The following is a 27,963-nucleotide window of genomic DNA, read 5'->3' as shown; positions in this document are numbered from 1 at the left end:
CCGCCTCTTCCTCTGCCCTGCCCACAGCTTCTGGTTTTATGACCTATTACAGCAATTGGCAATTGTGTCACTGTATGCAGCTTTCTCTCATCCTTTTTTAAATTCCTGAAAAGTTCAGTAATGAGAGGAATATGTCAAGTATGATTTAAAAAATTAGTAATAGCAAATGGGATTTTGCTACCACTGACAATGAGAAGAAACTGAGAGATCTGTTCTGGTTTTGCCTTATAGAGGGCAAAAGTACACGGGAAAGAATGTGCACGCAGCCTTGACAGATTATTCTCCCAAGGACTTCCATTTCACCTCTGTGATGAATATATGACTTGACACTGGTACCATTGCTGCTGCACATTTAAAGCAGACATGGCCAGATGAGAGCGATGAACTGAGTTGCTACGACTGACAAAGCCTAAACAGTCTTAAGACTGCAGCACATGGAGAAAATGGTGCCTAGACTGAGCTAGTTTGAACAGTTTAGTGTTTTCTGTGATAACATTTAATCTGCTATGAACACAGATGTACATGTTACTGGCACCGAATAGAGAGACTTGGACAATATGGCCATAAATGTCACGTGAAATCTTGAGCAGGGTGCTATTTCTTCACCATAGTAACCCTGCTGCAAACAGTCAAAATTTAGAGTAGTTGTGGTAAAATGTCAGGGAAGAACTCTGTAACAAACGGTTCACACAAACTAGCTGGCAAAGGCTATTGGTCTCATGGCTGGGAACATTCAGGGGTGAGATGCACTGATATCATTATTTATAATCCTTTTAATCTGAAGGGCCAGGAGCAGCAGACATATCTAGGAGGCCCCGCTCTAACAGCCCACGTGCTGTGCTGTACCTGACGCGGAAGCTTATTCACAGCTCGTAGGTAGTCTTTGTCCAGGATGCAGTTCCCAAGAGCGTTCCCAAAGCACCTGAGAAACAAGAGAGATCGCTGTGACTGAAAATAACACTTAATTCTCACTTCACTTCTGGAAACAAAAAAGTACTTGTCTTCACTTACTTGAGTGCCCTCTTCAGTCCATCTGTCACTGCTTCCTTTCGTGCCTTTTCTAGGGACAAGGCCTTAGACTTTAGGCCTTCACTGACTCCATACCCCACGTCTTCATGGTATGAGCCATCCTGCAGGGAAGTTTTAAATATAGTAAGCATAAGGGAATTTCTGCACATACAGTACTTCTTGCTAGATGCCGTACTCTCTTAAGCCTGATTACTTGCTCTTAGCTGGTTGTTTTACAGCAAGGTCAGTGTTTTGGACATCACTAGGTTCTCTGGTGTAATACAGTGCTCGAGAAACACAGTCTGACCTTATGCATGAACTTTTATCCACAGCTTTGGGCAATTGCTCAATTATAGACAGAGAGAACACAAAAATCCACTTACCTTAAGCTGAACTTTCACAAATGCACAGACTCCCACGTAGAACCTGCCGTTGTTGAGGTCAACAAAGTCTGGTGGAGGGAAAAGTAACACCCTAAATAATACAAGAGACTTCTGAGCCACGTTTAGATCTTATTTTGTCCTTTGAGGATATTCAGAAACGTGGACCATACTTGCTGAATATGCCCAAGATGCCATATCATCTTCTATAAAATGGAGCATGACTTAAAAAATATGAACTCTAGTTTGAGAATGCTGACTTGCATATATGCTCTGGGCATGTTACGTGATACTTTCTGATTATTAGTGGCTAGACTTGCCAAACAATCCCACCCTGCTACTACATGTATAAACTTAAACATATGAAAGAAGGAAGAGTTGTAAATATTACTTCTCATTCAGCTACATATGCTAAATTTTCAAAGCATAGTATTTTTTTTCAGCGGGAAGGAAAGATTTGAAGTATCACTTTACAAAACCAGTAATGGAAAAACAAACTTTCCTTTTACATACTAGAAGTCTCTGGTTTGTGAAATTTTGCACAATGTTTTATAGAGGACAGACTGCCTAAAGCCTAACAGGTTGCTACACAACTCCCAATCCAGGAGCTCTAATCTACTTTATTTTACAGCAAAAGAAATGCTATGTAATATACACAGGGCACTCTAGTTGCCAGTCTTGCAAGTCTGACGTGACATACGTCTGAAATGAAATGCTTTGAAGTTCAAGTAACTGTACTCTGGGGTCCAAAAGTTCTTCTATTCTCATCTGGTTTATTTGTTTGATTGTTTTGTTAACCTGCCGGAGGTGCAAGCCCCTTTCCTACCCAGGAATTTTAAACCAAACATAACAGAATCCTTTGTCTCCCAGTTGCTGAGGAATGACTTGTTATGGCATGATTTGAAAAAAAGACAGACGTTTGAAGGATGTCAGTCCTCTCTTAACTGAAAATGGGGGAAAAAAGAAGTGGTACAGAATAAATGGAAATCGATGAAGTAACTTGCTTTATGTCTAGAAGCTACCAGCCTGAGGCAAGAAAAGATTTCTGAAGGCAGGGGGGAAGGAAGGAGGTACATTTACACCGCTTTGTTGATATAATTCAACAACCAATGTTCAGTCTAAGCATAGCAGATCTGCGGCTATCAATATGGAAGCTTCAAGATCACTCGAATACTATTTTCTTGAAGAAGAATTTTTCCAAAGCTTTCTACCGTAAAAAAATCTCAGAACTAGGTATTGGCTAGAAGAAGAATCTGCAGGAAAAGATGGGTCCCTAAAGATTAGGGGAATATTAATTGAGAATATTAACTTATTAGAATATAAAAATTATAGGTGAGTATGAAGTTGTATCAGGGCTGCCGAGTACTAAATAGTTTAATTGTAATTACTCTTGACTGTAGTCACTGAGTGTTCCCATAGAGAGCAGAAAACTTTTATCAGAATAGCTCAAGAATAATCTCAAACACACTTAGAAAAATGACTATGACATATTCCAGTGCAAGATCTAAACAGAAAACAGAAAGTCCTCCATAATTCAATTTCTGTGATTTTTATCAAAAGCTAAGACACCTGGAAATTCCACATGCTTCTCCCCATATTCTTTGATCAAATTCTAGGATTGATACCATGGTCCTTACCGGAGAGACTTTTCCTTCAGGGCCTCACAGTGAAACAATAGGAAAGACTTTACCCTCAAGAGATACTTACCAACATTCTGCTGAGTGACTGAATGAGCCCAGCCATTGAAGCCAAACATCTCATTGGCCAGACTGATCACTTTGTGACCCTCTATGTAACAAACCTGAAAAGAAAAGCATAGATACATAAATATATATACACATGTGCACACATCTATACATGCTTTTTCCTACACTGAGGAAGCCCAGCTAAGTTCAAGGTTCGGATAATGTGAATAAAAGGATGATGATGCAGCTTTAGGTTGACCCTCTTCCAGCAACTGGGATGGGGTGTTAACATGACCGACAACAAAAAATATTTAATTGAGGGAAGGCAGAACTAGTGGGCACTGAAGAGGGTAAAATGCAGCCTATGTTATATAATGTTTCGTATATTTCAGTTCTGGGAAAAAATGAGAAAAACATCTCAATGTTCCACAAGTAGATAAGTATTCCCTTGTAAAGGACGAAGCACTGAATCATAGAATATGTCCTGAGTTGGAAGGGACCCACAAGGATCACTGAGTCCAGCTCTTGTCTCTACATATGACAACCCCACAGTTCACACCGTGTGTCTGAGTGTTATTGTAACTTTTTTTATCCCAGAAAAAACTCTGAGTTGAAACATCTATGCATGTTTTCTCATACCTTTTGTCCTCCTCCAGCTTGCCGACTGCTGATATATTCTGGACCCAGTCTCTGACGAAGAGCATGCTGGATAGCTTGGTATTCACTTGCTGTGTATTGATACTTGACAAAAACAAGGTAAGATAAATCTTCTCACACTCCCTATTTTAGCTCCCCCTATTCTCTTAATATTGCTTCTTTATCCCATTTTTCCACATACAGTCCTTCCAAGAGGCGCATGATCCATTTTCAGAATCAGGATGTAACGGACAAGGAAAAGACCTCAGGTGTGTGTGTGTACATTACATTTGTGCACTGAATTGTTTTTTTCTCTTACTCTTGAGGTATATGTATACAAGCATTAATTATTGAGCAGTAACAATTATTTTTCATTTCCCCTAACCATCACTTACATTATAAAAACCAAGATGAGCCAGGACTATTAGTATCCTACTGAAATCTTAATGCAGTCATAACCCTATTCAAAGCTGCCAGGAACAAGCTCATATTTTACCCCTCAAAAATAAAATATAGTATCTCTGTGACCAACAAGAGAAGTGTATTTAAAAGCCCCAACCTTACTCTACTACCATATGGCATCAGGACAGAGAAGACAGCAGCTCAGGGAAGCAGTCAAAATAGGAATTTCTTGAGGAGTGCTCAGCAAATTCCACTAATGCAGGGAAGGTCCTTTGGGTAACTCCACCATCACTGAAAACCTAATTGTTGTAACTTTTGCTCCTTGTTTTAGTAGAAATAGAATTCAAAATCTGTAGAGGTTAGAGAAGCCTAAATGCATATCTAAGGGTTCAAGCACTAAAAAGCTTGTGTCGCTACACTCTGATCAAAATGGAACAAAGGTTTTATCACCTAAATCCTAAGTGTGGTGTATGCATGCATTGGCTGTCCTACCATTCAGCAGAACACAGAATTCAGAGTGTGCACCATGGAAGTTCCAATGCCTGTGAAATCTCTCTAATTTGTATTTGGTTCTATTTAAACTTCAAGGAACAAGTTTGTCTTTTTCTGACACAAAAATGCAAGCCTGTAACCAAAAGGTATAAGGAAAAAGGGAGAGTGCACGTGCTTATGCCATATTCAGGAGCAATGTATAAATGTCTATCAAGGAGAAAATTCACCACCAAAAGGTCTGTCCAGGCCAAATACTTTTTCTTTTTCCCAAATTATTTTATTTTTTTAATTATTCCTTAATAGCTGAGAGTAGCTGACTTTTCTGAACCAGTACTGAGAATGTGTGTAAGCGTGATCCAGGCCACCTGGGAATGAGAGAATTAAATGAACCCCATGTTTAAGGAACAAAATATAAAACCTTTTATGAAGACTCTAGAGCAATTTATTATAACTCAAGGCATGCCCAGGCTATCTCACAGAGGAAAATGTGATGTACAATTAGGTATAGCATTGCTGGAGTAATGGATGTGTCTTCAGCCTTACTGTATCCAACTTTAACAAGAGTAAATATGCAGAGCAGATTTCCAGAAGTACAAGCATAAAACTTCTATTTCCTTCTTGAGCAAAAGGAACTGACCTGTCCGAAGCAAGCAGCAGAACCGCTAGTGCTGGAACTGGTGCTGCTGATGTGGCTTTCGCTGTCTTTCCCTTGACTTTCAGGCATCCCTGAAGATAAGAGAAAATACAAACACTGCAGACAAAAGAATCAACAGTCTGTATGAAGACAAGCCAAAAATCTGTTGAAGTCCACTCCGCAGTGAGAACAACAATATTCTGTAATATATGCGTTGGACATCACAGTAATATTATACTTCCCACTCCATGGAACTGCTGTAGCCCCAACTGGAAATTTGTTTTCTGATGTTGTTTAAGAACCATCAAAACTTCTCTTCTTAAATACATTGCACTATTTAGGCAGAAATGGCTGGTTTCATCCTAGAAGCAGAGGCATTGTTCTGGTCTTCCATCCACAAAACCAAGGAGGGTGAGCCTAATTTAAATTAAATTAGTGAAACAACTCTTTTATTTAAAGAACAAGTAAACTATCCTTGCAAGTAAAGCAATATAATTCAACAGCCTCTGGATCCAGCATAAGATCAGAGACAAGAACAAAAAACTAATGTTTTGAGTCTTTATTCTAAACTGGTTACAAATTATATGTTGTTTTTTTTTTCTTTTCAGATAGGACAAGGATAGGTCTCAAGTTGTGCCTGGGAAGGTTCAGATTGGATAACAGGAAAAATCTCCTCACAGAAAGGATTATCAAGCATTGGAACAGGTTACCCAGGTAAGTGGTGGACTCACCATCCCTGGAGGTGTTTAAAAGAATGTGTAGATGTGGAACTTAGGGACATGGTTTAGTGCCAGAGTTAGGTTACTGTTGGACTAAGTGATTTTAAGGGTCTCTTCCAAGCAAAATGGTTCTATGATTCTGTTCTATTCTAAATGCAAATGCGTTACACCATTCTAGGTAAGGAAAACCAAAATACTTCTCTCTTTCAGATTCTTTAGCGCTGTCTTCCTAGATCACTTTCAAGATGCATTAATACTTTGACTGATAAAAAGCAGAGGCAACTTTCTAAAATTGCATTTGTCTATACCCTGACTTGTCAGACTTTATTTTAGATTACTGTTTTGACTGTAATCATACTGTCTTGTGTTACGATGGTATCATATAAACTATGCAAAGTTGAAAAGCACACAGAACCTGTAAGAATTTTAAGAAGTTGCACTGATAATTCAGTAGATGGCACCCTATTCCAAGCCAGCATCCAACAGCTCCCCAGTATTGTGTTACCTCTCCAATGCCTCAGAAGTGGTCTTGCCCCAGAGCTTCTATGACCTGTGTGCGAAAGAGTCGCAGCAGCACTTCTATCTAAGCCCACAGAGTCGATCTTCTATATCAGAGGTGGACACCCTGCTCTATTGTATTTGCAGAAATGCTGAGTTCAACTGGGAGTCTATCACTAAGACTTTTGTGTGCAATACAAATACAAGACAAGGCAATACGCATACAAGCCAGCTGGAGGTGTCAAAACAACTTGAGAAAGTCTAAAATTCACAGTAGATAGTGTTATTTGACAGTCGGTCAGAACTTGGCTAGTATTATGTTTTTCTACTGTACTCCAGGTTCAGTACTTTTTAAAACAAGTTGTTTTTCTAGTCCCTAAACAAGGAAGCCAAAGTTTCCTGAGAACTTGGCAAACAATTTTCAGAAAAAGGATAATAGCTGTTTCCTGGGTAAATATGAGCACTGGTAATTATGCTAAATTGTATAATATTAAATATCAATATATATACTTTTACTTATGTATTATTATTATTTAGCTATATAAAAATATAGCTAAAATTCTCCTTAATTTTCATTGGCTATAATTATTCATCTCCAGTCCAAAAGTTGTATGATTGTACAGTGTTTATCCATTTGAATGTACCAAAAGGTTCCTGCAATTTGTGGTAAATACATTTCATTTTGGAAGAGAACATGTAGAAATTAATATTGCCAGGACATACACTTGTGATTTAAGCAAGCTGCTGCCCATGCTAACCAGAGTCCATTGCATCCTGAGGGAGACAATTATAGAGGAAAAAATAGCGTCTGCGGTGAGTGGCAGAAGGAATCAAAGTCTGAACAATACTAGACTTTTTCCCCCCACTCTAAGCAGCCTCAATCAGATCTTAATTATTATAAAGCCCCTGGGAAAAAACAATGCATGAAATGTGTGTCTTTGCTTACATAGCCCTATTGCCAGTTTGCCACAAATCTTTATGCACAATAGGTGGATGGCATTTGGAAACAAAATGCTTTAACTGAAACCAGTATTAAATCCTTTTTTACAGGGCGTGCACCATGTCAGTCTAAATTCTCTAAAGAGATACACCGTTAATGAAGCTTTGAAGAAGATACGGTAATTTATTCTAAATGAGAATGAGGAAATGTGGGATTCCACTGAAAACAGCTTCACATCATATGGTTTTAACCCAACAGATCAGGTGCCACTAGAGAACTACTAGCACTGTGCTTCTTTGCAATAAACAGTTTTAAAACATGTCAGCGCTTTGTATTCAAATTATGTGTTACTCTACAGCTTATGTGAAGGAGACAGATGATGCCAGTTTAGTTTCAGTCTTTCCCTGTAGGAACAATTTGCTTTGGTAATGAGCCTGGTTTAAACCAAAATTTCTAGTAGAGCAACATGGCGTTTTTTGTGGGTTCTTTTTCAATCCCGTGAAGTGCAGCACAGCAAAACCCTTGTGTCTCAAAGCAGTTGTCTGAACTTCAATTTCAAAATGATTAGAGGAGGAGTTTGGAAGAGAGAAAAGTTAATTCTGCAAATGGAGTTAGTTATAAATCCACCTCAACACCAGAGCCAGGAGCTAGGGAAGGCAAAGAGCTTCCATTGCTCAAGAGAATATTGTTCCTCACCACCCCATCCCCACAGCATTTTAACTCGCATGAAACATTAATACTGAAGTAGATAATAAGCTGTTGATGAGAGTACAAAAGAGCCTCAAACACCCTCCAGGGCCAAGACAGTGCGAGGAGACTGCCTGGCTCGTAAAATGGTGTTAAAAAAGCCGCATTTTCAATCCATCTTGAAATACTAAAAAAATTAAAGTTCAAATGCACTTGCTCTGTATGCAGGATGATAAAAGTAATTTATCATCAGTTTCAAGACACCTAAGAGTTACAAGTTATTACCTCTGTGCCTGTCACCAGGGAATTTTTTTCAGTTTAGCTGGTAATGTTCTCAGACAGTTTTCTTATCATTGAGGAAAAAAAACACACACAAGGGTACAGATGTTGCACTGTGCTCTAAAACGTTACCTTGATAGACTAGAACAGGAAAAGAATCTTAACAGCTTTTACTGCTGCCATATTTTGATCTTGTGTGTTTTGTTGTTGTTGGTTTTAGTTTTTGTTTTCTTTCAAATGCTGTTAACACGAAAGCTTAAAATTTAAACAAATTAGGTACACAATCAGAAAAATGGCTTTTTTCGGAAACTGGATATGAAGTACTGATTTTCAACGGCACTCTAGAAGTAGGTATTTATTTGTATGGCAGTAGTGAACGGAGCAGAAACACCCAGAAAAACCTGGGTGTTTACACAAGTTCCCATGTAGGAAATAAACTAATCTTCTAGAACAGATAAGCCTGAATTTCATCTGTTCAAGTACAATTACTACTGCAAATTACTGCAGCAACACCTTCAACTTACATGACAGTATGTGTATCTTCTAATTTTCTAAATGAACACCTCCTCACACACCTTTCTACCCTATTGTCCATTACTCAAGAAAAGAGATTTTGGTGCTAAATCACCTCTTTTCCTATCAGTTCCCCTCTGTCTTGACAAACTGGGTTTTTGAACCCTGCACTGTGCCTTAATCCTGTGCTAGGAGTGTCAATTCCTGGTTCTTTTCACATATAAGGTAGAAGCAGGCGGTTTTGCATCACTTCAAAATAGTTTGCATACCATGAATTGTGTAAGTACCACAACGCGGGAAACCCTCAGCTAGAAGATGGATGTTTCAATAAATTATTGTGGCATCACACCATCATCTATAAGAGATGAATTTAACATAGACTGTGAACTTTTGGACGGCTTTTCATTCAGCCTCATCCTTCTCTATATTTTAAGTTTCTTTCATAGTGAATCTTTCGTTTGCTGAGTAAAAATCTTTAACATTCTTTCAATAAATGCAATTCCACTGAGCCCATCCAGAGCAAACAGCTATGCATGTAGCAACAAGTGATTTAGTAAGCACTAAAGATAACACCACATATTTAACCTAAGGTTCATATTGCTCTAACAAGACATACAAAAAACTTTAAAAGTTTTATATTTCTGTGGCGTATTCTCTCATCTGGGAACTCTGAACTATTTTATAAGTTGATTAACCTGTTATGCAAAGGCTGTTTTACCTAACACTGAGCAGAGGTGTACGTTTTTTAAGTATAGTGGGGCAGATATTCTTAATCAAGGCAGGTCTGTCCTGTACCACAGTTTTCAAAGAGTGGAAACAAGATTACGAAATCAATGTGAGAAAATGGCATACAATATAACCCTTCAGTTTTGACATCTGATAATATCTCTAGGCAAACAACCTTGATGACTTGAGAAAAGTGAGGTAATGTTCTGTTAACTTCAACAAAACAAAAAGATATTCAGTGTTTTATAGGTTAAACACTGGGGAGGGCAGGAAACTGGGTAACTACCATGGACTAAAGGTGGCCACTGATCCTTGCCAATACCACACTGATGCATCTTACTGGTATTGATCCAGGCCACTTCCTGTAGCAAGAGAATAAAAAGGTGTAATATAGAAAGTTGGTGTTATCTGCAGTAGTTTAAATATATTTGCTTTCAAGGCATACAAACAGCACTATAACAATTTCTCCTCAGTTATGGCACGTGTCAGATTTGACATATGTTCAAACAGTCCCACTTATTTCAGCAAAACTTAACCCTCAGATTTATCAGGCAGTACTATGTTTGCTTTTGGTATGTCTAGGACAGGGGAGTCCAGCTCATTTTCACTGGGGGCCACATCAGCCTTCAAAGGGCCAAATGTCATTTTAGGATTGTATAAATGTAAATACTTCTACGTTTACACAGCCCTAAAATGACATTCGGGCCTTTGAAGGCTGGTGTGGCCCCCGGTGAAAATGAGTTTGATGCCCCTGGTCTAGGATGATGATACCCTTCCTGCACAAAACAAAACCCACTAATTATGGTTACACTTTTTACTAATTAACACTTAATTGAACACAGTATAAAGCTATTTTTCCTTATCTTTAAACAAGCGCAGCAGAATAACATAGTGCACTTGTGGGGGAGTGTTTCTATTTAAGTATGTTTGAATACCTCCAACACCTGAAACCAAGCCTACCTGGTCAATTCCTGCATTTTTGGAACACAGGATGAGAAACTCAGCTCCTTACTCATTGTGCTGAATTTCCTGTCATAACAGCCTTTATACAGTTGTCACAAATTCATCAAACATCAATATATCTATTGAAGGTTGTTTTAGGACCCTGCTTCCCCAGCAATTACACATCTAACTCCATTCCAAATTGGATAGTTTAATGCATGTGTTGCTGGTTTAGGCTGCAATTTTGCTGGTTACTCCTCCAAACATGTTCCTTTATAGCAGTTATGTGTAAATTACACCTCTCCTACACAATTTTGTTCACTGTTTTAAAATTCAGCATCCATTGTCACTTTTGCCTTACAAAGGGGCTACAAAATCTCATTAGTTAAAAATGCATCAATAACACCTCATGAAACAGATCATTCCAAACAACGCTAAATTTGAAATAACTTGCTTTTAAGAATATAATTACTACTTAATTTCTCAGATTACTTCATTTCTTTGCATTAATCCACAATTTTCTATAGAAAATGTTTCATTAAAGTATCAACAGGTACTGCTTCACAAATAATCTTTCAATGATGTTATAAAAAAAATCGCCACAACAACAAATGAGCAAGGGTTGTAGTAAGAGGTGCTCTGTTTTATTGCACCGAGGGGAAGAACTGAAGAAAAATGAGAAACAACTTGTCTGGCAAACGAGCTCTTTCCTAGGTGTGAAACAGGAACACCTCACAGATTTAAAAAAAAAAAAAAAATGAACAATGCACCCTTGAACAACTAGTTTCACATTTGCAGACAGAATAAAAGGAAAAGAGCTTGTTCTGGAGACCAGAACTGGCAGAAATATTACTCAAATATCATAAAATATTTATGTGGGTACTTGTTTCTAAAAGCCTATCAGACTGATTTATAACCACATCATTTATGTATGAGCCACTTTAGTCATTGCAAGGAAAAAAGAGCAGGCTTTTTAACTCGAGTAATGGTTTGGCACTTAAAGGGAAAAGCCGCCTGTCCAACTGTAACTGTAGAAAGCCTGTAGTTTTGCCAAATGCAGTTACTAGACAAGAAATTAATCCAGGCTGCAACCTAAAACACCTGAATTTGTAGGAGCTGTGGGAGATCTGTCAAACTGCATATCATAAAAAACATTGTGATTACAGGCACAGATGACACTTCTGGCAGCAAGGCCATATTAACCTGACACACTGACTATTATACATTACCAGAAAAATCTAAAGCTCTCTGTTTTTCTGGTTTGCCCCAGGTTGACACTATTTATTTTTAAATGGAAAACCATTTATATTTGAAATTGACAGAAAACTTCAGGTATGGGCAAGCCTGTATCTATTTTAATCTTTCTTCCTTCTTAGACAGTAATATAAAATATCCCTTTTTGGGATGCTTTAGGCTTCACAGAAGGGCTTGTAGATTTAATAGTACAGATTTACCTGCACTATATTATTCTTCAGAAAAATAATTTAAAATGGATTCTGTGCTTCTATGGATGAAAAGGAAGTTCAGGCTATTGGGACCTCTATGTATGTCAGCTATTGTGAGAGGTATGAATTATTGTATTTTTTGCAACAAGATATTAATTGAAATAGTGACAATTTACATAGAATCATAGAATAGTTTGGGTTGGAAGGGACCTTCAAAGGTCATCTAGTCCAACCCCCTGCCATGAGCAGGGGCATCTTCAACTAGATCAAGTTGCTCAGAGCCCTGTCCAGCCCGGCCTTGAATGTCTCCAGGGATGGGGCATCTACCACCTCTCTGGGCAACCTGGCCAGTCTTTCACCGCCTTCATTGTAAAAAATTTCTTCCTCATGTCTAGCCTGAATCTCCCCTCCTTTAGTTTAAAACCATCACCCCTTGTCCTGTCGTAACAGGCCCTGCTAAAAAGTCTGTCCCCATCTTTCTTCTCGGCCCCTTTTAAGTACTGAAAGGTCACAATAAGGTCTCCCTGGAGCTTTCTCTTCTCCAGGCAGAACAACCCCAACTCTCTCAGACTGTCCTCACAGAAGAGTTACATGTCAGTAACTGTATCATCCTTGAGTAATCTTACAGATCTATACAAGTTAGTATAACTTGTCACTTCAGTGAGCCTGGGAACATGGCTAAGGAAGTCAGTGTTGGGTTTGGTTACTTACACCCTGAAGTCACCAAAAATCAAACTAGAAAGATTTCTGAATAATAATTTGCTCTGTCTGCCTGGGCGAAGGTTCAGGCACAGCACGCTGGAAGGAGCATCTACCAGGGAAACCCAAGCTGGCCTGGTGTGGGTGCCAGCCTCAGCACTGCCTTTGTGGGAACTCTGTGGGCTCAGAGGGGTGCGTTACTCATTAATGTTTATAAATATGTAAAGGGTGAGTGTCACGTGGATGGAGCCAGGCTCTTCTCGGTGAGAACTAATGATAGGACAAGGGGCAATGGGTACAAACAAGAACACAGGAGGTTCCACTTAAATATGAGAAGGAACTTCTTCATGGTGAGGGTAAGAGAACACTAGAACAGGCTGCCCAGGGAGTTTGTGGAGTCTCCTTCTCTGGAGACATTCAAAACCCGACTGGACACTTTCCTGCATAGCCTCATCTAGGTGTTCCTGCTGCGGCAGGGGGATTGGACTAGATCTTTCGAGGTCCCTTCCAATCCCTAACACTGTGATTCTGTTACCCGAGGAGAGCCGCGCCGCGTCCCGCAGCCCCAGCCCGCTCATTCGGCCGCGGCTCCACACGCCGCAGCTCCGCGGCCAGGGGACCCGGCGCTTCGTCACCGGGGCAGCTGGGGGGCACCCCCCGAGGAGCGGGGGAGGCGGCAGGAGAGCGGCCGCCGTACCGGGGCACCCAAGAGTCGGGAGGCGGCCCCACCCCGGCGCCGCCGACCGTTTTCCCCGGCGCGCGGGTCCCTGAGAAAAGCCCCGCCCCTCGCGCGCGCTGCGCCCACCGGGAGGGGCCGGGTCTGCTCCTGGCTACAGCCCCGCCGCCACCGGGAGAGGGGAAGGGGGCGCTTCCCGCCCAGCTGGCCCTGCGGCCGTGGGCCGCCGGCCGCAGTACCTGGGCTGAGGGGCCCGCCTCCGTGTTCCAGCGGCACTTCGGAGTTCCCGCCCGGGGAGGAGAAGGGGAAAGACGGGAGGAGCGCTCGGAACGGCAGCTACGGCACGGGAAAGGAGTCAAACTTCCTGCGGCTGCGCTAGGAGGTGACGTAGCGCCGGGGCTGCCGAAGGCCACGCCCACTTTGGCGGAGGGGAGGGGCAGGCGGAGCGGTGCCCGGAGGAGCCCGCCCCCGGGTGGACGGGAAGGGAGGGGGAGGGGGAGAGAGAGGGAACCCCGGCTTGTGAGCGCGCGCCGTGGGCGGGACGCCGCGCGGCCCGTAGCAGGGCGGGTCTGCCGGGCGTCACGCTTCGGCGGCGGCAGGGGCGGGGCTTGTGTGTCTCGCGCCGGGGGCGCGGGAGGGAGCGGGGGAGCTCGCGCGCGAGAGGCGAAGGAGGCGGCGGCGGGCGCGGAGCCGACCCGACCTGACCCGACCTGGCCGGGGCGCCGCCGCCCGCTCCCCGCTCCCTGCTTCCTCTCCCCGCGGGCTGACAGGCAGGTGAGGGGCCTCGCTCGGTACGGGGGCTCGGAGACGTGGTGGTGGGGGGGTCAGGTTTCTTACCGGCCGCTGGGGGGAGCCAGGGGCGGGGCGGGGCCTCCGGGAGCCGGTAGCTGCGGGCAGTCGCCGGGCTGGGCAGGGGCTGCGGCGGCGGGGCAGGGGGCGAGCGGCGGCGGGGCCTGTCGCTGGGGAGCTGCCGCTCAGGTGGGTCCGGGTCCGGCGGCGGCTCCCTCGGGGGCTGCGTGTCCTGTCGGCCGGAGAGAGGGGGCGCCCGGGCGCGGCCGGGGGAGGCGGCCGTGGGGGGGGGGTGCGGGCCCTCGCCCCTACCGGGCCCCGCGCACGCTGTCACCGCCCGGGGGCTGGGCGGTGGCAGCCCGGCCCCGGCCGACCCCGTCCGGCTGGCCGGCCCGCGGGGACAGCGGCGGGGACGGCCACATGACCCTGCCCGGAGGCAGCAGGCGAGCGGGCCCGCGTCCTGCCGGGCGCTGTTGGCGGCGGTGGCGGGGCGGGCTGCGGGGCGCCGGGGCGGGTTCGGGTTTGCCCGGTCCAGGAGCTCCGTGTGGTCTCGCCGTTCGCGTTCCGTATTGTGGTTTTTCCGCCCCTACTTCTTCAGTCTGTCCTTGGGAAGCGCTCGCTTTTGTTGTCTCAGTCACATCATCTGAGGTAATGGTGACCGGTGTCTTTCTACCTAGACCTTGTGGTGGTGTTGGATTTTTTTTTCTTCTTCTAAAATTTTTTCCATGTGAACACTGAATGATCACGTTTCATTTATTCTATTACATCTGCTACAAAGTAAGCGTCAGCTGACACGATGCTTTGTTTCTGAATCTGCTGCCATCCTGAAGCATGTGTCAGGAATTACCATCTTTCCACATCTGTCTCGTTTGTATTGTGAGCTCTAAATCTTAGTGATGAAGTATACAATTTATTTTACACGGAATGTTGCATGCATGTTGGAATTTCACCTTGTGGTTCATGCCGACGTGGTGTGAAATGGTTTAAAGTGAAACAAACCCCAGTGAAAATGGGAGAGATTAGGAGAGCTGAAGAAAACACATAAAGAAACACCTATGGAGGTGGCGGCGGGGGAAAGCAGTACAGAAGCCAAGAGAATGAAAGCAAATGGATAGAAATAGAATTGGTCCAAAGAACAGTGTATGTTTAACACTTTATCCAAACTCGTTTTGGGGACACACTGATGCATGCAGGGTGGTTGTAGCTGGATAATATGTTATGCCAAATCCAACAGGTACTAACAAAAAAAAAAAAAAGTTGTCTAGTTTGACTGCAGGGTTGTTATTCTTAAACAATGGCAAATTCGGCTAGGATGTCTACAGCAGTAACCTTCACCAGCTGCCTGCCCTCCTTTTCTCCTCGAGGTAACTGCATCTATAGCACTATGTGGTTGAACATACGTCTCCTCCTCAGCTACTGCAAGCTACAGCCTGACACATTACTGTATTTTGTACTGAAAACTGCAGCAACTCAGATGTGTGCCCCAATTCAGGGTCACTTATGAGTCAGCACCCTCACAGCCATATGAAGTAAGATTTAAAGAGAAAAATCACTACCTTGCCCATGCTGGTATGAGCAGAGTTGGTAGTACAATAATTTTTCAGTAATCAAGTATTTGACTAAACCACTAGTTACTAAATAATTGAGGCAGCTGTACTGAACACAGTTCAGTTCTGAAAGCATAGTTCAGAACTTGATCACAGAACAGCAGTTCCCTGAATAGTCAAGTATGTGACTTTTCTATGTCATCTAGAAATTTGCATTTGTCTGATGCTATCAAGCTGCAAGAGGGGCTGCAACTAGAAAAAAAGTTTGAGATCTGTTGGGTAAAACATGAGTTTATCATAATGTTTGATAAAATTTGAACTTTCTTGATGTTTTCGGAGAAACAAATATAGGTGTAATCAAATCACTGTAAGGATGTTACAAGTTTTCTTCAGTCTGGGTTTCTGCTACCTGGGCTATATTAAAGCATCTTGTATTTCATAAGTCTTAGCATTATTTCTTTGATCCTGTCACAAGCTTTTATGAGATTCAGTTCACATAAATTTTCATCTCTAACATCTGGCTAATGGCCTGACTGGTGAAAAAAGCAGGTTTGGTATTTATGTGTCTTGTACTTTTTTAATGAGTTGCAAATCTTGATCGTGAAAGAGACCTAGTTTGTTGGGTTTCTTTTTCTTTTTCTTTTTCTTTTTCTTTTTCTTTTTCTTTTTCTTTTTCTTTTTCTTTTTCTTTTTCTTTTTCTTTTTCTTTTTCTTTTTCTTTTTCTTTTTCTTTTTCTTTTTCTTTTTCTTTTTCTTTTTCTTTTTCTTTTTCTTTTTCTTTTTCTTTTTCTTTTCTTCTGAATCTGCCACTTTCTCAGTTCCTGGTAGCAGTTATCTATGTTGCTGTATAAATAGAAATGTTTCACCATGCTATTGTAACCAGTGCGTGAGTTCCTTGCTATTATTCCTTATTTTGTGAAGCAGGATGCTCTCCCATTGTTACCCCTCCTCCCCTCACCCCTCCTTATTTTCAAGCCTGTTCCCCCAAAAGCCTTTTTGTATGAGAGGTTTGTTACAACAATTACTTGGCTAAACCTCTTGAAATTTGTAGTATGTTTAGAAGGTCTGGTTTGTTTTATCCAGGTATGTTATGTCCAGAAGTGCATGGATGCATGCATGCAGCTTTTTAAATAATGAGACTGATTTCTAGAATCAAGAAACAACAATATGTGTTCCTGAACCTTGCTGGCTCCCCTGCCATAAGAGCACTCTGGGTGATGAGGATTCTATCAATTAGTGCCTGTTTAAGCCAAGAGTTAACTCTGTGGCGTGCAGTGGGCTGCCATATGGCAGTGGTAGAGCACAAGATCCTAGAAAATCCCGTGTTTATTTAAGAAAAGTGATGTTTTCTAGTACGTGGGTTATGTCAACATCATTAACGCAACTCTGTTGTCAGGGCAGGATTATGATGGAAATTCTGTAGATGGAGCATGCTTTGCTTTGTTACCTGTGGAGAGTATGGGCTAGCTGTCTGCATGGATTCATTAGTGCTTCTGGGCTTTTGAAGTATCCTTATCACTTTTAGGGATTGTGTTTCTTATTGACTCCACTATTGGGAGGTTGGTTGTTGGTCACATGCCACTTAGGGTGAACAGAGAAACCACCATGCGTGCAAACACATAGTATTTACTGACTGAATGCTCTGAAAAGTCAGGCTATAAACTCTATAGCGATACAGTGATAGAAAATTAATGTCCACATGTCTTCAGTCTTCCAGGTAATTAGAAGAGTGAGAGTTACTTTAATCCATTCATCGCTAGGAAGTGTATGTTCATCTTCTGACCCCCGTTGCTTTTTGTGTTGTGGACTTTTTTATAAAGAAAAAAAGACACATGATGATTTTTGATATCTCATATCTGCTTTAAATTTAGAGATTATCATCATCTCCCAGTCACTACACAAAACAAATCCTGCAGCATCTACCCAGCCTGCCTACATGTGTCAGTGTTAAGACCGTAGGGCAGGGAAGGGACCATGTGGGTCCAATCCCTGGTAAATCCATGCAAAAAACAGCAGTTGAGAATGGTCCGCAACATATCTGCTCCATGTGCTAATCATCCCTTAACAAATTCAATGCTGCTGGTCTTAAAGCTGTCAGAGAGAACAGGTGCTTGAACAGTGTCCAAGACTTCTGCTGTACCTGGGAAGCCTTTAAATGTGATGTCCAGATAGTGTTAAGAAATATGTGCCCCAGTATGTGGAGGAAGACAGGAAAATTTCTATGGGTACGCAGCAACCTGACAAAGGGTGCTCATGCACCCAAATATAGTGACCAGGTTAGCTCAGTATGTTGTGAGTAGAACCATTTTAGTCTGACAAGTGAGATGAAGTGTAAGGCCTTTAGAAATATCGGTAGCACCTCATGTTCTGCTTCGAGTTGATGCCAGCCTCCAGAGCTTTAGGAAAAATCCTTATAAGCAAGTGGTGTATCACAGAGTGTATGTAAATTTTAGTAAATAAATATTTAGCTGGAATGTATGCATTTTTATAATAATAGCCAACCTTTTTCTTCTTGTGGTCTTGTTTTCTTTTGGGAAAGAAGTTATAAACCAGTGAAGCTGTGGTGGTGCAAATGTACCCTTTATGCTGATAGCAATACTTATGGGAATTATAAGAAACATCAGTTAAAACTGCTTTTGCAAAGAAGCTGTTATAGAGTAGAGCGTGTTCTGTCATCATATTCGTGTGCTCCTTGTGGAGCAAGTGGATCTCATGAAAAGAGATGTATACTTGCAGTAGTATACAAGTTGACTTGGAAGCTGATGAATGTTTCTGGGTTTTGTTTAGAGGCTTGTAAATAGTGTACTCTGGATGACATATCTAGCAGGAATGGGAGAGAGAAAGGGAAACAGAATGGTGTCTACAAAGGACAGATAATCAGGTTGTTTCTGTGTTCTGTAGTGATTGGAAGTGTATGTGTACCATTTATGTTAACCTTTCCATTTAAAAAGTGTCTAACAAGTGTGTCTATTTTTGTTTAGAAACAAAACACTCCTTTGACAAATGACTGGGGTTTTCCTCAAAATGTTAGGTTTGATGGCCTACCTTTTACAAAACATGTTTTTTCAATATATTAGTCACATAAAGATTATCAGGGATTTTTGAGTTTGTTTGTGGGTTTTTTGTTTTGTTTTTGTTTGTTTGGGTTTTTGTGGGTTTTTTGTTGTTTTTTTCTGCGAAGGTTTCTCTGTGTATATGGCAGAGAATGAATCAGTTCCCTTCTCATGTTCAGTGAGACAGAGTAGGAACACTGTTACTTTTAGTGAACTTGGGAGATGTGCAAACAGGTGAACTTACTTTAAAAAAAAAATCAAACACCAACACCACCAACAAAAAACAGCTTTTAAAAAGGATTGGACAGAAACAGATGTTGGTGCTTGGGTGTCTGTTCATGTGCTATCTAGGAATAAGAATCAATCATAATGTGAACAGTTACTTTTTTTCTTCTTTCCATCTTAATTTCATCATTCCCATTTGCTTTCTTGCTGTCAAGGCCATGAGGATAAGAATATTTTGATATGGATAAACAACCCTGAATTCCCTGCGTTCAATGCCTTGTTTCCAGCATTGGCTGGCTTGCGAACAATTTCCAAAGTAAACTTTCCTCTGTCCTTTTTTTGTGTAACAGTCATTAATTTAACATGAAAAGTGGGGAGCTTTCTTACCTCCCAAATCTAGTAAAACCTAAAATCTACAATATAGTCCTAAGATAGATGCTTAACATTTTTGGTATAAAGTAACAGAGCAACTGTCACTTTTGTAATCGTGATGCCCACCAGAAAGTAACAGGAATTCAATTTTTTTCTTGCTCTTGGTAAACACATCTCTAAGTTGTTGTGAATCTTGTCTACTCTCTCATCATATCCACTATTTGAATTTCAGGGTAAAGATATCTGGCACGGTCTTACTGTTTACAATTCCATCTTTTTCACCCACCCCCCCCTTCCCTGCTCTATTCTGGAGTCCAGGTCCTACTGTTTAATCTAGTTGTACTTATTTGTGATTAACTATGTGAATGTGAATTATGAAAATGTGCACAATTGCTACCTCTGTTAATGAAGTCTAATGTGTCTGCTACACTGCTTTATCAGATGAAGACGTCTCTTGTAAAGGCTAACTTCTCTGTTGCTGTTATAAAACTGACATTCAGAGCTTTCTCTGTGCAGACAGGAATTGTGCTACAAAAAAGTTCAGTCTTCTGGAAGCTGGGTATGTGGCTTCCATTGTGCTGATGGGAGGCACTGAGGGGTCACGGTGCTGTGAGATGTGCTCGTCTGCACATCAAAATTGTGATCAAAATGCCCCATTCCTGACTATCTGGCAGTGACGCTAGTAAGGACTTGACTCTGTAAATCTTACTGTCTGTCAACTGGTGTCAGTCCTGAACAGAAACTGCAAAAAAGAAATTCAGAGGAAATGTTGTTTGCTGAAGGCTGCAGAGGTTATTTCCAAATTCTTTTTGTTTTAATAAATGTAAGCAGGATTTTTCTTGTATTTCTGCAGTATGTTTTTCTGTGTTTGGTTTGCTTACTTAACCTAGAAGTAGTTACTGTAGTATCAGTAGTTGTGCTGGACTAGAGGGGGATATGAAAGGCGTCATATATTTATACAACAGAGAGATCTTCCAGATGTTAACAAAACTTTGTGTTAATGAATCTTCTATTTTTTCTCAGCTGTAGCCAGCAATGTCTGCTTTCTGAGCCGTTGGTTCACATAAAATGCTAGATATGGGGTTGAGAGTGACAGCATTGATAAACACAGCTCATTTTATTGGATTCTTTATCCCGAAGTTGATCTTAATCTGAGCCCTCCAGAATTTCTTACATTCCTACTATGCCTCAATACAACTCTTCTATTGAAACCCACCAGGTCGTTTGACAAGACTATTGTACCTGTTCCTGCCCTCTGTCACTACATAACTGCCTTATAAATAAATCTGCATGAAGCTGTGCAGGTTGCATTTTACTGTTCTTTTGGCATCCTAGGTTCTGAGACAGGAGTTAGCAGCTTTCATGCTGCTTTGAATAGCCATTTATAGGCTCTTTCTGTATTGGCAGAAAGGACCAAAGGTTTTTGAAATCTACAGGAGAGTTCACACAGGAAAAATGCTCAATACATTCATGTCATAGTAGTACAACCTTCCTTGTGGTTGGCACCATCCTATAAGGTTAAGGGATTATTTATTTGTGACTAAATTTAGGGTCTTAATAGAGGAGGAAAAAAGAAATAGTACTGCATTTTGGCCTTGTGGAAAATAGGATAGGTTCTCTAGAAGGAGGATCTGGGGAACTACAGACCTGTCAGTCTGGCCTTGGTGCCAGGGAAGACTGTGGAGCGGATCATCCTGTACGTGCCATCACGTGGCACATACGGGACAACCAGGCGATCAGGCCCAGTCAGCACGTGGGTTTACGAAAGGCAGGTCCTGCTTGACCAACCTGATCTCCTTCTATGACAAGGTGACACACTTAGTGGATGAAGTGAAGGCTACTTGAATGTTGTCTACCTAGACTTTAGTAAAGCCTTTGACACCGTATCCCACAGCATTCTCCTGGAGGAACTGGCATCTCATGGTCTGGATAGGTATACTCTGTGATGGATAATGAACTGGCTGAATGGCAGGGCCCAAAGAGTTATGGGAAGCAGAATCAAATCCAGTTGGCGGCCAGCCACAAGTGGTGTTCCCCAGGGCTCAGTACTGGGGTCAGTTCTGTTTAATTTCTTTATCAATGATTGGGATGATGGGATCAAGCACACCCTCAGTAAGTTTGCAGATGTCACCAAATTGGGTGGGAGTGTTGACCTGCTGGAGGGTAGGAAGTGCCTCTGTACTCAGCACTGGTGAGGCTGCACCTGCAATCCTGTGTTCAGTTTTGGGCCCCTCACTAGAGTTCAGAGGAGGTAACGAGGCTGTTGAGGGGCCTGGAGCACAAGTCTGATGAGGAGCAGCTGAGGGAACTGGGGCTGTTTAGCCTGGAGAAAAGGAGGCTGAGGGGAGACCTTATCACTGTCTGCAACTCTGTTGTAGCTGTTGCTGTTGTAGCATGGAGGGTGTTGGTCTCTTCTCCCGAGTAGCAAGTGACAAAACAAGAGGAAATGGCCTCAAGTTGTGCCAGGGGAGGTTTAGTTTGGATATTAGGAACAATTTCTTCATGAAAAGGGTTGTCAGGCATTGGAAGAGGCTGCCCAGGGAAGTGGTGGAGTCACCATCCCTGGAGGTATTTAGAAGAGGTGTAGATGTGGCACTTAGGGATGTGGTTTAAAGGTGAACTTGACAGTCTCAGGTTTACAGTCAGACGTGATGATCTTAAAGGTCTTTTCTAAATCACTCTACGAGAGACCATACTTCCGAGATCCTAGTAGAATGCTAGTGTGGGTCAGAATATTGAAAAACTTGAACTTTTCTGGTTATGTTGCAATCTGAAAGAAATCTTTCATGTAATTTTGCTTTGACTCCTGGAAGGAAACTAGAGCTCTTTCTTCTTCATGGTTAATTGGTATTGTGAATGGGAAAAGGTGTTTCTGTCACTTCCTTCACTGTTTCCAGGATGAAATATGTTTTTCCTAGTGTGAATCGCGTGTCTTAATGTCTGCTTCTGCTTATAGATTCCTAATAGCAAAAAAGTGAAATAGCCAGTGAAAAAAGCTACTAGTAAAAAAAACTAGGAAGGGGGGAAAAAAAGTTAAGGTTTATCTTGTAACTTTGTTGTTGTATTGTGGTTGGGGTTTTTTGATTGTTTTTCAATTTCTGTTGAACCATGACTTATCTCTGTGTCAGTGAAAATACTGAAAGTGGCTGTACAGTTGGAAGGGTGTATTTGGAATATTTGCAAATTTGAAGTCTATCAGTGGTGTAATGGAAGCTCTTAATTCAAGAGGAACACTAGATGTTATGTTTGCTTGTTTCCAAAGACTTTATATTTTTTTAATCTACTGATTTAGTTTGTTTTTTTTCCTTTTGAAAAGCAAGTGCAGTGTAGCACATGGTGGTGATGGCAGAGTCTTTTTCCCCTGAGTTTAATGTCTGCGTCTGCTCTGGGAATCCTTTCTGTAACCCTAATCGACAGTTAGTTCTAGCAGGTGGCTTTCATAGCTTGAATTATTTGATTTTTTTCTGGAGTAACAGAGGGGATGGTGCGTACCTGTGAACCAAGTCTTAGAGCTGAGTTGGCACAGGGCTGGTATTTCCACTTAAGGTGGCGGAGACTGCACAGCGTCTGCTGCAGTACCAGCTCCTCTCAGCTGCCTGGGAAACTGTCTTGCTGTCAAGGACGCCAGTCACTTTCATTCTTCGAAAAGCTATTAATAGTTTAACGAAATGTTAGCTAAAGCAAGGAGAAAGCAATTTCGTGAGATTAAATTACAGTTTTCCGTTTTGGGGGTGATTAACTCATTAGAAATCTTTTCTATACTTCTCAGACGTCGTTAAGCACTTTACTAGGTGATGCTTCGGCATGCAACAGCAATGTACTTGTAGCAAAATTTAAACTTAGTGTTTTCTGGGGAAAGTGCTTTAACTAAAATGCATAGAGCAAAACTTGTCTGATCTTTCGCTTCAAGTTAAACTAATTTAAAACTGTTAAGTGCATTAGTGTTTGCATTGATTTACTGCTGTGCATCTCTAGTAAATGAATTAAGTGCTGTTATTTGGATTAATTTTCAAGAGAATCCTTGTGAATGCTAGCTCTCAGCTGAATGTACTTTATGTAGTGTCTAAGAAATCATATCTGACTTGTTTTGAGTACTCAAGTGGTGTCACAGCAGCATTTTTAGCATTTTGATATCTCAGTGAGATCAGTCTGAAATAACTTTTCTATTTGCAAGAAGTGTTTTTCTTCCAGATCTGGGGCACAGTATCTTGCTTATTGAATCAACTCCAGTGGAACACTGTAGACTTTGTTACATAGTTTATATTTCTGTACTGTTTTGCATAAGGATATGTAGGTGAAAGAGAAAAAATGTCTTATTTGTAACTTATATTAAAATAAATAACCTGGTGGTGTTTTGGTAGCTAACTTCAGTTATTAATGCAGCTGGTATCTTTCCTTGGCCTATTTTCCTTTAGATATGTGTTTTAAAATATCCCATAGCAATATTGTTGATGGCTTTGGTTGTCATTTTAGAAAAAGAAGGTGAAATAGAGTGAGCACTCGAACTTCTTGAGGACTGCTCACAAAACACTGTCATCTTCCATGAGCTTTTACAATTACTGATGCTGTTGTTTCTTCTGTGAAATAATGTGAAAATAAAAAAATGCTGGCTTGCTCCGATCTTGTTTTGCATTTAAAACTAAAATTAAACATTTTTAAAGTATTTCTTGTTATATATTTTCATATACTAACTTGTTGCTGAAAGGAAAAATGATGTATCTTTTCTTCCTTAGGCTTTTGTTTTTTTTCTTTCTACTCTTTTCCAGTATTTTTTTAAATATCTTTTTTATCTCTTCCACCCTCTTTTACTACTTTTACAATTTCTTTTGTAAGTGTATTCCTCTTTTAAGCCTAACCTTTCATCTGCTTGCCCAGTTATTATCTCGCAAACATGGCATAGAGTTTGAAAAAATTGATTCCTAATATTGCCAAACCTAACTTCTGAGCAGAAGGTGAGGCTGGATGAAAGCTGGTGTGAAAGGAAAGACGCTGGGATGTATAATATGCTGCTGCTCTTTGGACACCATATGGTATTCTTTCATCTAATGGAGAGTGGTCAGATTGTGAGTGTTTCAGTGTTCTAGTTTTTATTTCAGCTGAGCCCAACAGTGACTTGAAATAGTTTACACTGGAAAAATAAGAAAAAGTGAGAACTGTGTAGAGGGAGTAGTTCTACATTGTAGTAGTTGAGTCACAAGAGTAGATTTAATCCCTGTTTCTTGCTCCTTTACTAGGTCTTGACTACTTACAGTGGCCTCAGCCCAGTGCCCCTGTACTAAAGAGTTACCTTCTAACCCTTGTACAATTGCATAATGTTACAGTGCAAAAATAAGGAATTTTATTGCATATGTTGCCAGAGTTCTTGTTCAAAGAAAAAAGCAGTTTCTCCCTGTTTTAAGAGTTCCCTGCTGCTGGAATGATATTATTTAATGGAATTAATCTGAGCTGGTTGATGAGGATATTTTGATTGAAATCTTTGTTTAATATGAACAAAGGTTTAAGTCTCTTTAGGACTGAATCCCAGTTCAAGAGAAAATAAGAGACTGAAACCAGTTTTCAGTGCTGGTGTGATTCTCTTGTTCCTTGTAACCTCACTGGTCCCATTGCTGTGTGATTGCTGTTCTTTTGGAGCTGTATCTACACTTGCCCAAGCTTTGTTGTCACTAATGATTTAATGATTCTTATTTGTTTGGGTTCTGAGTTTAAAAGAGATCTGATAGCAAGGCGAAAGGGGCCTCCTGGTCAAGGTCATAATAGGAATCTGTCAGTCTGTCCGCCATTCCCATTTGCAGGATTATTTTCACAAAAACAAGGTTTAGAAACTGTGTCCTACAAAAGCTAGCAGTGCTTGAAGGAAAAAAAAGTACTGCTGAATGAGCTTTAAATTTTGATTGTCTCTCTTACTCAGAAGGGTAACAGGTAAGGAATTAGGGCCTGTCAGAAACAGGAAAAAAATGTTAGATGACTTTTGTAGAATTCAGGTCACGACCAACCAAATTATGACTTGAAAATGGATGGGTTCTTTTTTTCCTCTCTCTCTTTACTGCGGTAAGAAGAGAGGAACAAGAATAGAAGTTCCATATTTGAGTTAAAATACTAGCGTTTAAATAAAAGATTGCTTATTTGTGAGTGGGAATTGAAAAGGTGCTGAAGTGTAAAGGCAGTAGAATACTCTTTTTTCTAACGTGGTACAAAATATTTTTTGATAAACTAGATATATAATACATCATTTTTATCGATACCGTTTTTAATATGTTATTTTTATTGATACAGATATGGTCCTGAACATCGTCAGCACCTGACTTCAAAGATGGACAGCCGGATCTGTTACAAGTTGTGATTGGCCTTAAGCTGACTTTAAACCGTTGAAGAACTTAACAGGATTTCTCTCATTCCTGATTTATGCCTATCTAATAGCCTCACACCACCAGCTTAATCATGTATGGAAGTGCTCGGTCAGTTGGTAAGGTGGAGCCAAGCAACCAGAGTCCCGGGCGTTCACCAAGGCTGCCGCGGTCACCACGCTTGGGCCATCGTCGAACCAACAGCACAGGAGGCAGTTCTGGGAGTAGTACTGCGGGTGGCAGTGGGAAAACCCTTTCTATGGAAAATATTCAGTCCTTAAACGCTGCCTATGCTACGTCTGGCCCTATGTATCTAAGTGACCATGAGAACGTGGGTGCAGACACCCCAAAAAGCACCATGACTTTGGGCCGATCCGGGGGGCGGCTGCCTTACGGTGTTAGGATGACTGCAATGGGGAGCAGCCCTAACATCGCCAGTAGTGGTGTTGCCAGTGATACTATCGCATTTGGAGAGCACCATCTCCCTCCGGTGAGCATGGCATCCACTGTGCCTCACTCGCTGCGCCAGGCCAGGGATAACACGATAATGGATCTGCAGACACAACTCAAAGAAGTGTTGAGGGAAAACGATCTCCTTCGCAAGGATGTGGAGGTGAAAGAAAGCAAGCTGAGTTCTTCCATGAACAGTATAAAGACCTTCTGGAGTCCTGAGCTAAAAAAGGAGAGAGCTCTGAGGAAAGACGAAGCTTCAAAAATCACCATTTGGAAGGAACAATATAGAGTTTTGCAAGAAGAAAACCAGGTTTGTCATCTAATGCCACAGTTGTGTTAGTGCAGTAGCATGATTAAATGGGTCTAATGAACTTGCATGTCACATTTAAGCAGGTAAATTATATTGGTGCTTTACCCATGTAAGTCGTATGAATAAGATGTGTTTTTAACTTGCAGGCCTCTTTTTAAATGTTTCTGGTCAGACCTGTAAGCCACGTCTTAAGTGTTCATTTCTCCTTGTGTGTCATGCACTTTTTTCCTAGGGATGATGCTAACCACTCGGTTTCCTTTTGGAAGTATTTTACCCTGTTCATAATTAGTATTTCTATAGCCCTTACCTCTTGAAGCATTCTCTGAGTTGCAGAATGTACTAACTGCTGACCCCAAATACAACTGAACTGTTGCTGAATGTTGACAGATTGCCAGTAAAACAAAGTTCATGTTACACTGGTCTTATTTTACAGCTCCAGTTAAAACATCTAGACCTGTAGTATTCACAAAGGGATACAAATTGTTTTCTTGGCGACATTTAAGCAACACTTTAATACCTGCTCATCTGTTCTTTTGTCATTAGCCGGGCATATCTTGTTATGCAACTCTCATAAAGCACCCTACAGTTTTTTTGTTGTGGTCTGGCTAGTCTGAGAATAGACAGAAGAACAGAGAATCTTGGGTGTCTGGTTCATTTGTCTTGTCCCTAGATTAGAATAAAACTGAGGGGCTGATTAAATTTTAGGTCTCTCTGTAGTCAGCTTTACTTATTAAAAGCTTATTTTTTTAATTTTCCCACCTAGACCTTCTTGCTAGCTTAATCCTGAAGTAATTACTTGTTTTTGAGTCTGTGTCCTGTTTAGTTGCTTCTGGCCAAATGTGAGTTAGATATCTCTCTTGACTCCCTGGTAAGAAACTTCACCACTCTTATGGAAAACAGGCCCAGTGTCCAACTCCACAAAAGCTTCCTGAAATGCAAGTCAGCTTTCACCATGACAAAATTACTTTCCCCATGGAGTTTTTAAAATATCCAAGAAAGTTTAATGAAATGGTTTCCATAATTCAAGCGTGATCTTGTTCTTGGAATTCTTAAGGTATACTTGCTATTTTAGGCAGCGCTTTTTTAAAGTTTTGCTTTAGAAGGTGGAGGGGAGAGGAAAACTGCTGGAGGAAAAAACTAGTGCTGGTAATACTTGACATGTTAGATTCTACTTTCAGGTGAGCTTTCTTAAATAGTAGATTCCTTTTGGTTTGTGAAAATCTGCTACAGTGAAACTTTCTTTTTACTTTTTAAAGAACTGAGTGGAAGAAAGTAAGTTGTTTTTCCTGAGTTTGCATGAAATAATTTAAGGGATTTATTATGTTGTTTTGTAGCTGTATTATTACTGAATGCTAAGTATCACAACATGAGATTTGTTAATGTATGTGACGTTCTGTATTCATTTTAATGTGTCTTGTCGGAGAGAAGAAAACCTAAGTTAAATAATTTTTATTACAAAAGTAGGATTTCCTTAGAAGGGGTAATCCAGTGAAAATTTTAGTTATAGTG

General features: G+C 41.2%; 2 protein-coding genes and 1 long non-coding RNA gene across 11 annotated transcripts in view; 2 read left to right on the top strand and 1 right to left on the bottom strand.

Moving 5' to 3' along the window:
* LOC309445925 overlaps positions 1 to 7,715 on the top strand; it is an 8,595-nt gene extending 880 nt beyond the window's left edge. The window contains exons 2-4 of the long non-coding RNA XR_014185382.1: positions 3,730 to 3,829; positions 5,850 to 5,951; positions 7,505 to 7,715. This is a non-coding gene — a long non-coding RNA (uncharacterized lncRNA). The remainder of the gene's footprint in view (positions 1 to 3,729; positions 3,830 to 5,849; positions 5,952 to 7,504) is intronic.
* Positions 1 to 13,726, bottom strand: part of RAD52 (RAD52 homolog, DNA repair protein) — an 18,539-nt gene extending 4,813 nt beyond the window's left edge. For both annotated transcript variants that reach the window (XM_082065188.1, XM_082065189.1), the window contains exons 1-7: positions 13,601 to 13,726; positions 5,241 to 5,329; positions 3,713 to 3,814; positions 3,096 to 3,189; positions 1,392 to 1,459; positions 1,012 to 1,130; positions 847 to 922 (exon numbers count right to left, since the gene is read on the bottom strand). In XM_082065188.1, the coding sequence (XP_081921314.1) occupies positions 847 to 922; positions 1,012 to 1,130; positions 1,392 to 1,459; positions 3,096 to 3,189; positions 3,713 to 3,814; positions 5,241 to 5,327 (546 nt within the window). In that variant the 5' untranslated portion in view covers positions 5,328 to 5,329; positions 13,601 to 13,726. The remainder of the gene's footprint in view (positions 1 to 846; positions 923 to 1,011; positions 1,131 to 1,391; positions 1,460 to 3,095; positions 3,190 to 3,712; positions 3,815 to 5,240; positions 5,330 to 13,600) is intronic.
* A 255-nt stretch (positions 13,727 to 13,981) lies between these two features.
* Positions 13,982 to 27,963, top strand: part of ERC1 (ELKS/RAB6-interacting/CAST family member 1) — a 289,471-nt gene continuing 275,489 nt past the window's right edge. For 7 of the 8 annotated variants that reach the window (XM_082042960.1, XM_082042957.1, XM_082042956.1 and 4 more), the window contains exons 1-2: positions 13,982 to 14,135; positions 25,621 to 26,454. In XM_082042960.1, coding sequence (XP_081899086.1) covers positions 25,786 to 26,454 — 669 coding nt within the window. In that variant the 5' untranslated portion in view covers positions 13,982 to 14,135; positions 25,621 to 25,785. Of the gene's footprint in view, positions 14,136 to 14,296; positions 14,340 to 25,620; positions 26,455 to 27,963 lie in introns of those variants that run through there. The other variant, XM_082042954.1, reaches the window with a different exon arrangement.

The sequence above is a fragment of the Streptopelia decaocto genome, assembly GCF_964273445.1.
Source record: "Streptopelia decaocto genome assembly, chromosome: 1".
In the NCBI taxonomy this organism is placed as follows: Eukaryota; Metazoa; Chordata; class Aves; order Columbiformes; family Columbidae; genus Streptopelia; species Streptopelia decaocto.
This window is presented reverse-complemented; position numbering and strand designations above follow the sequence as displayed.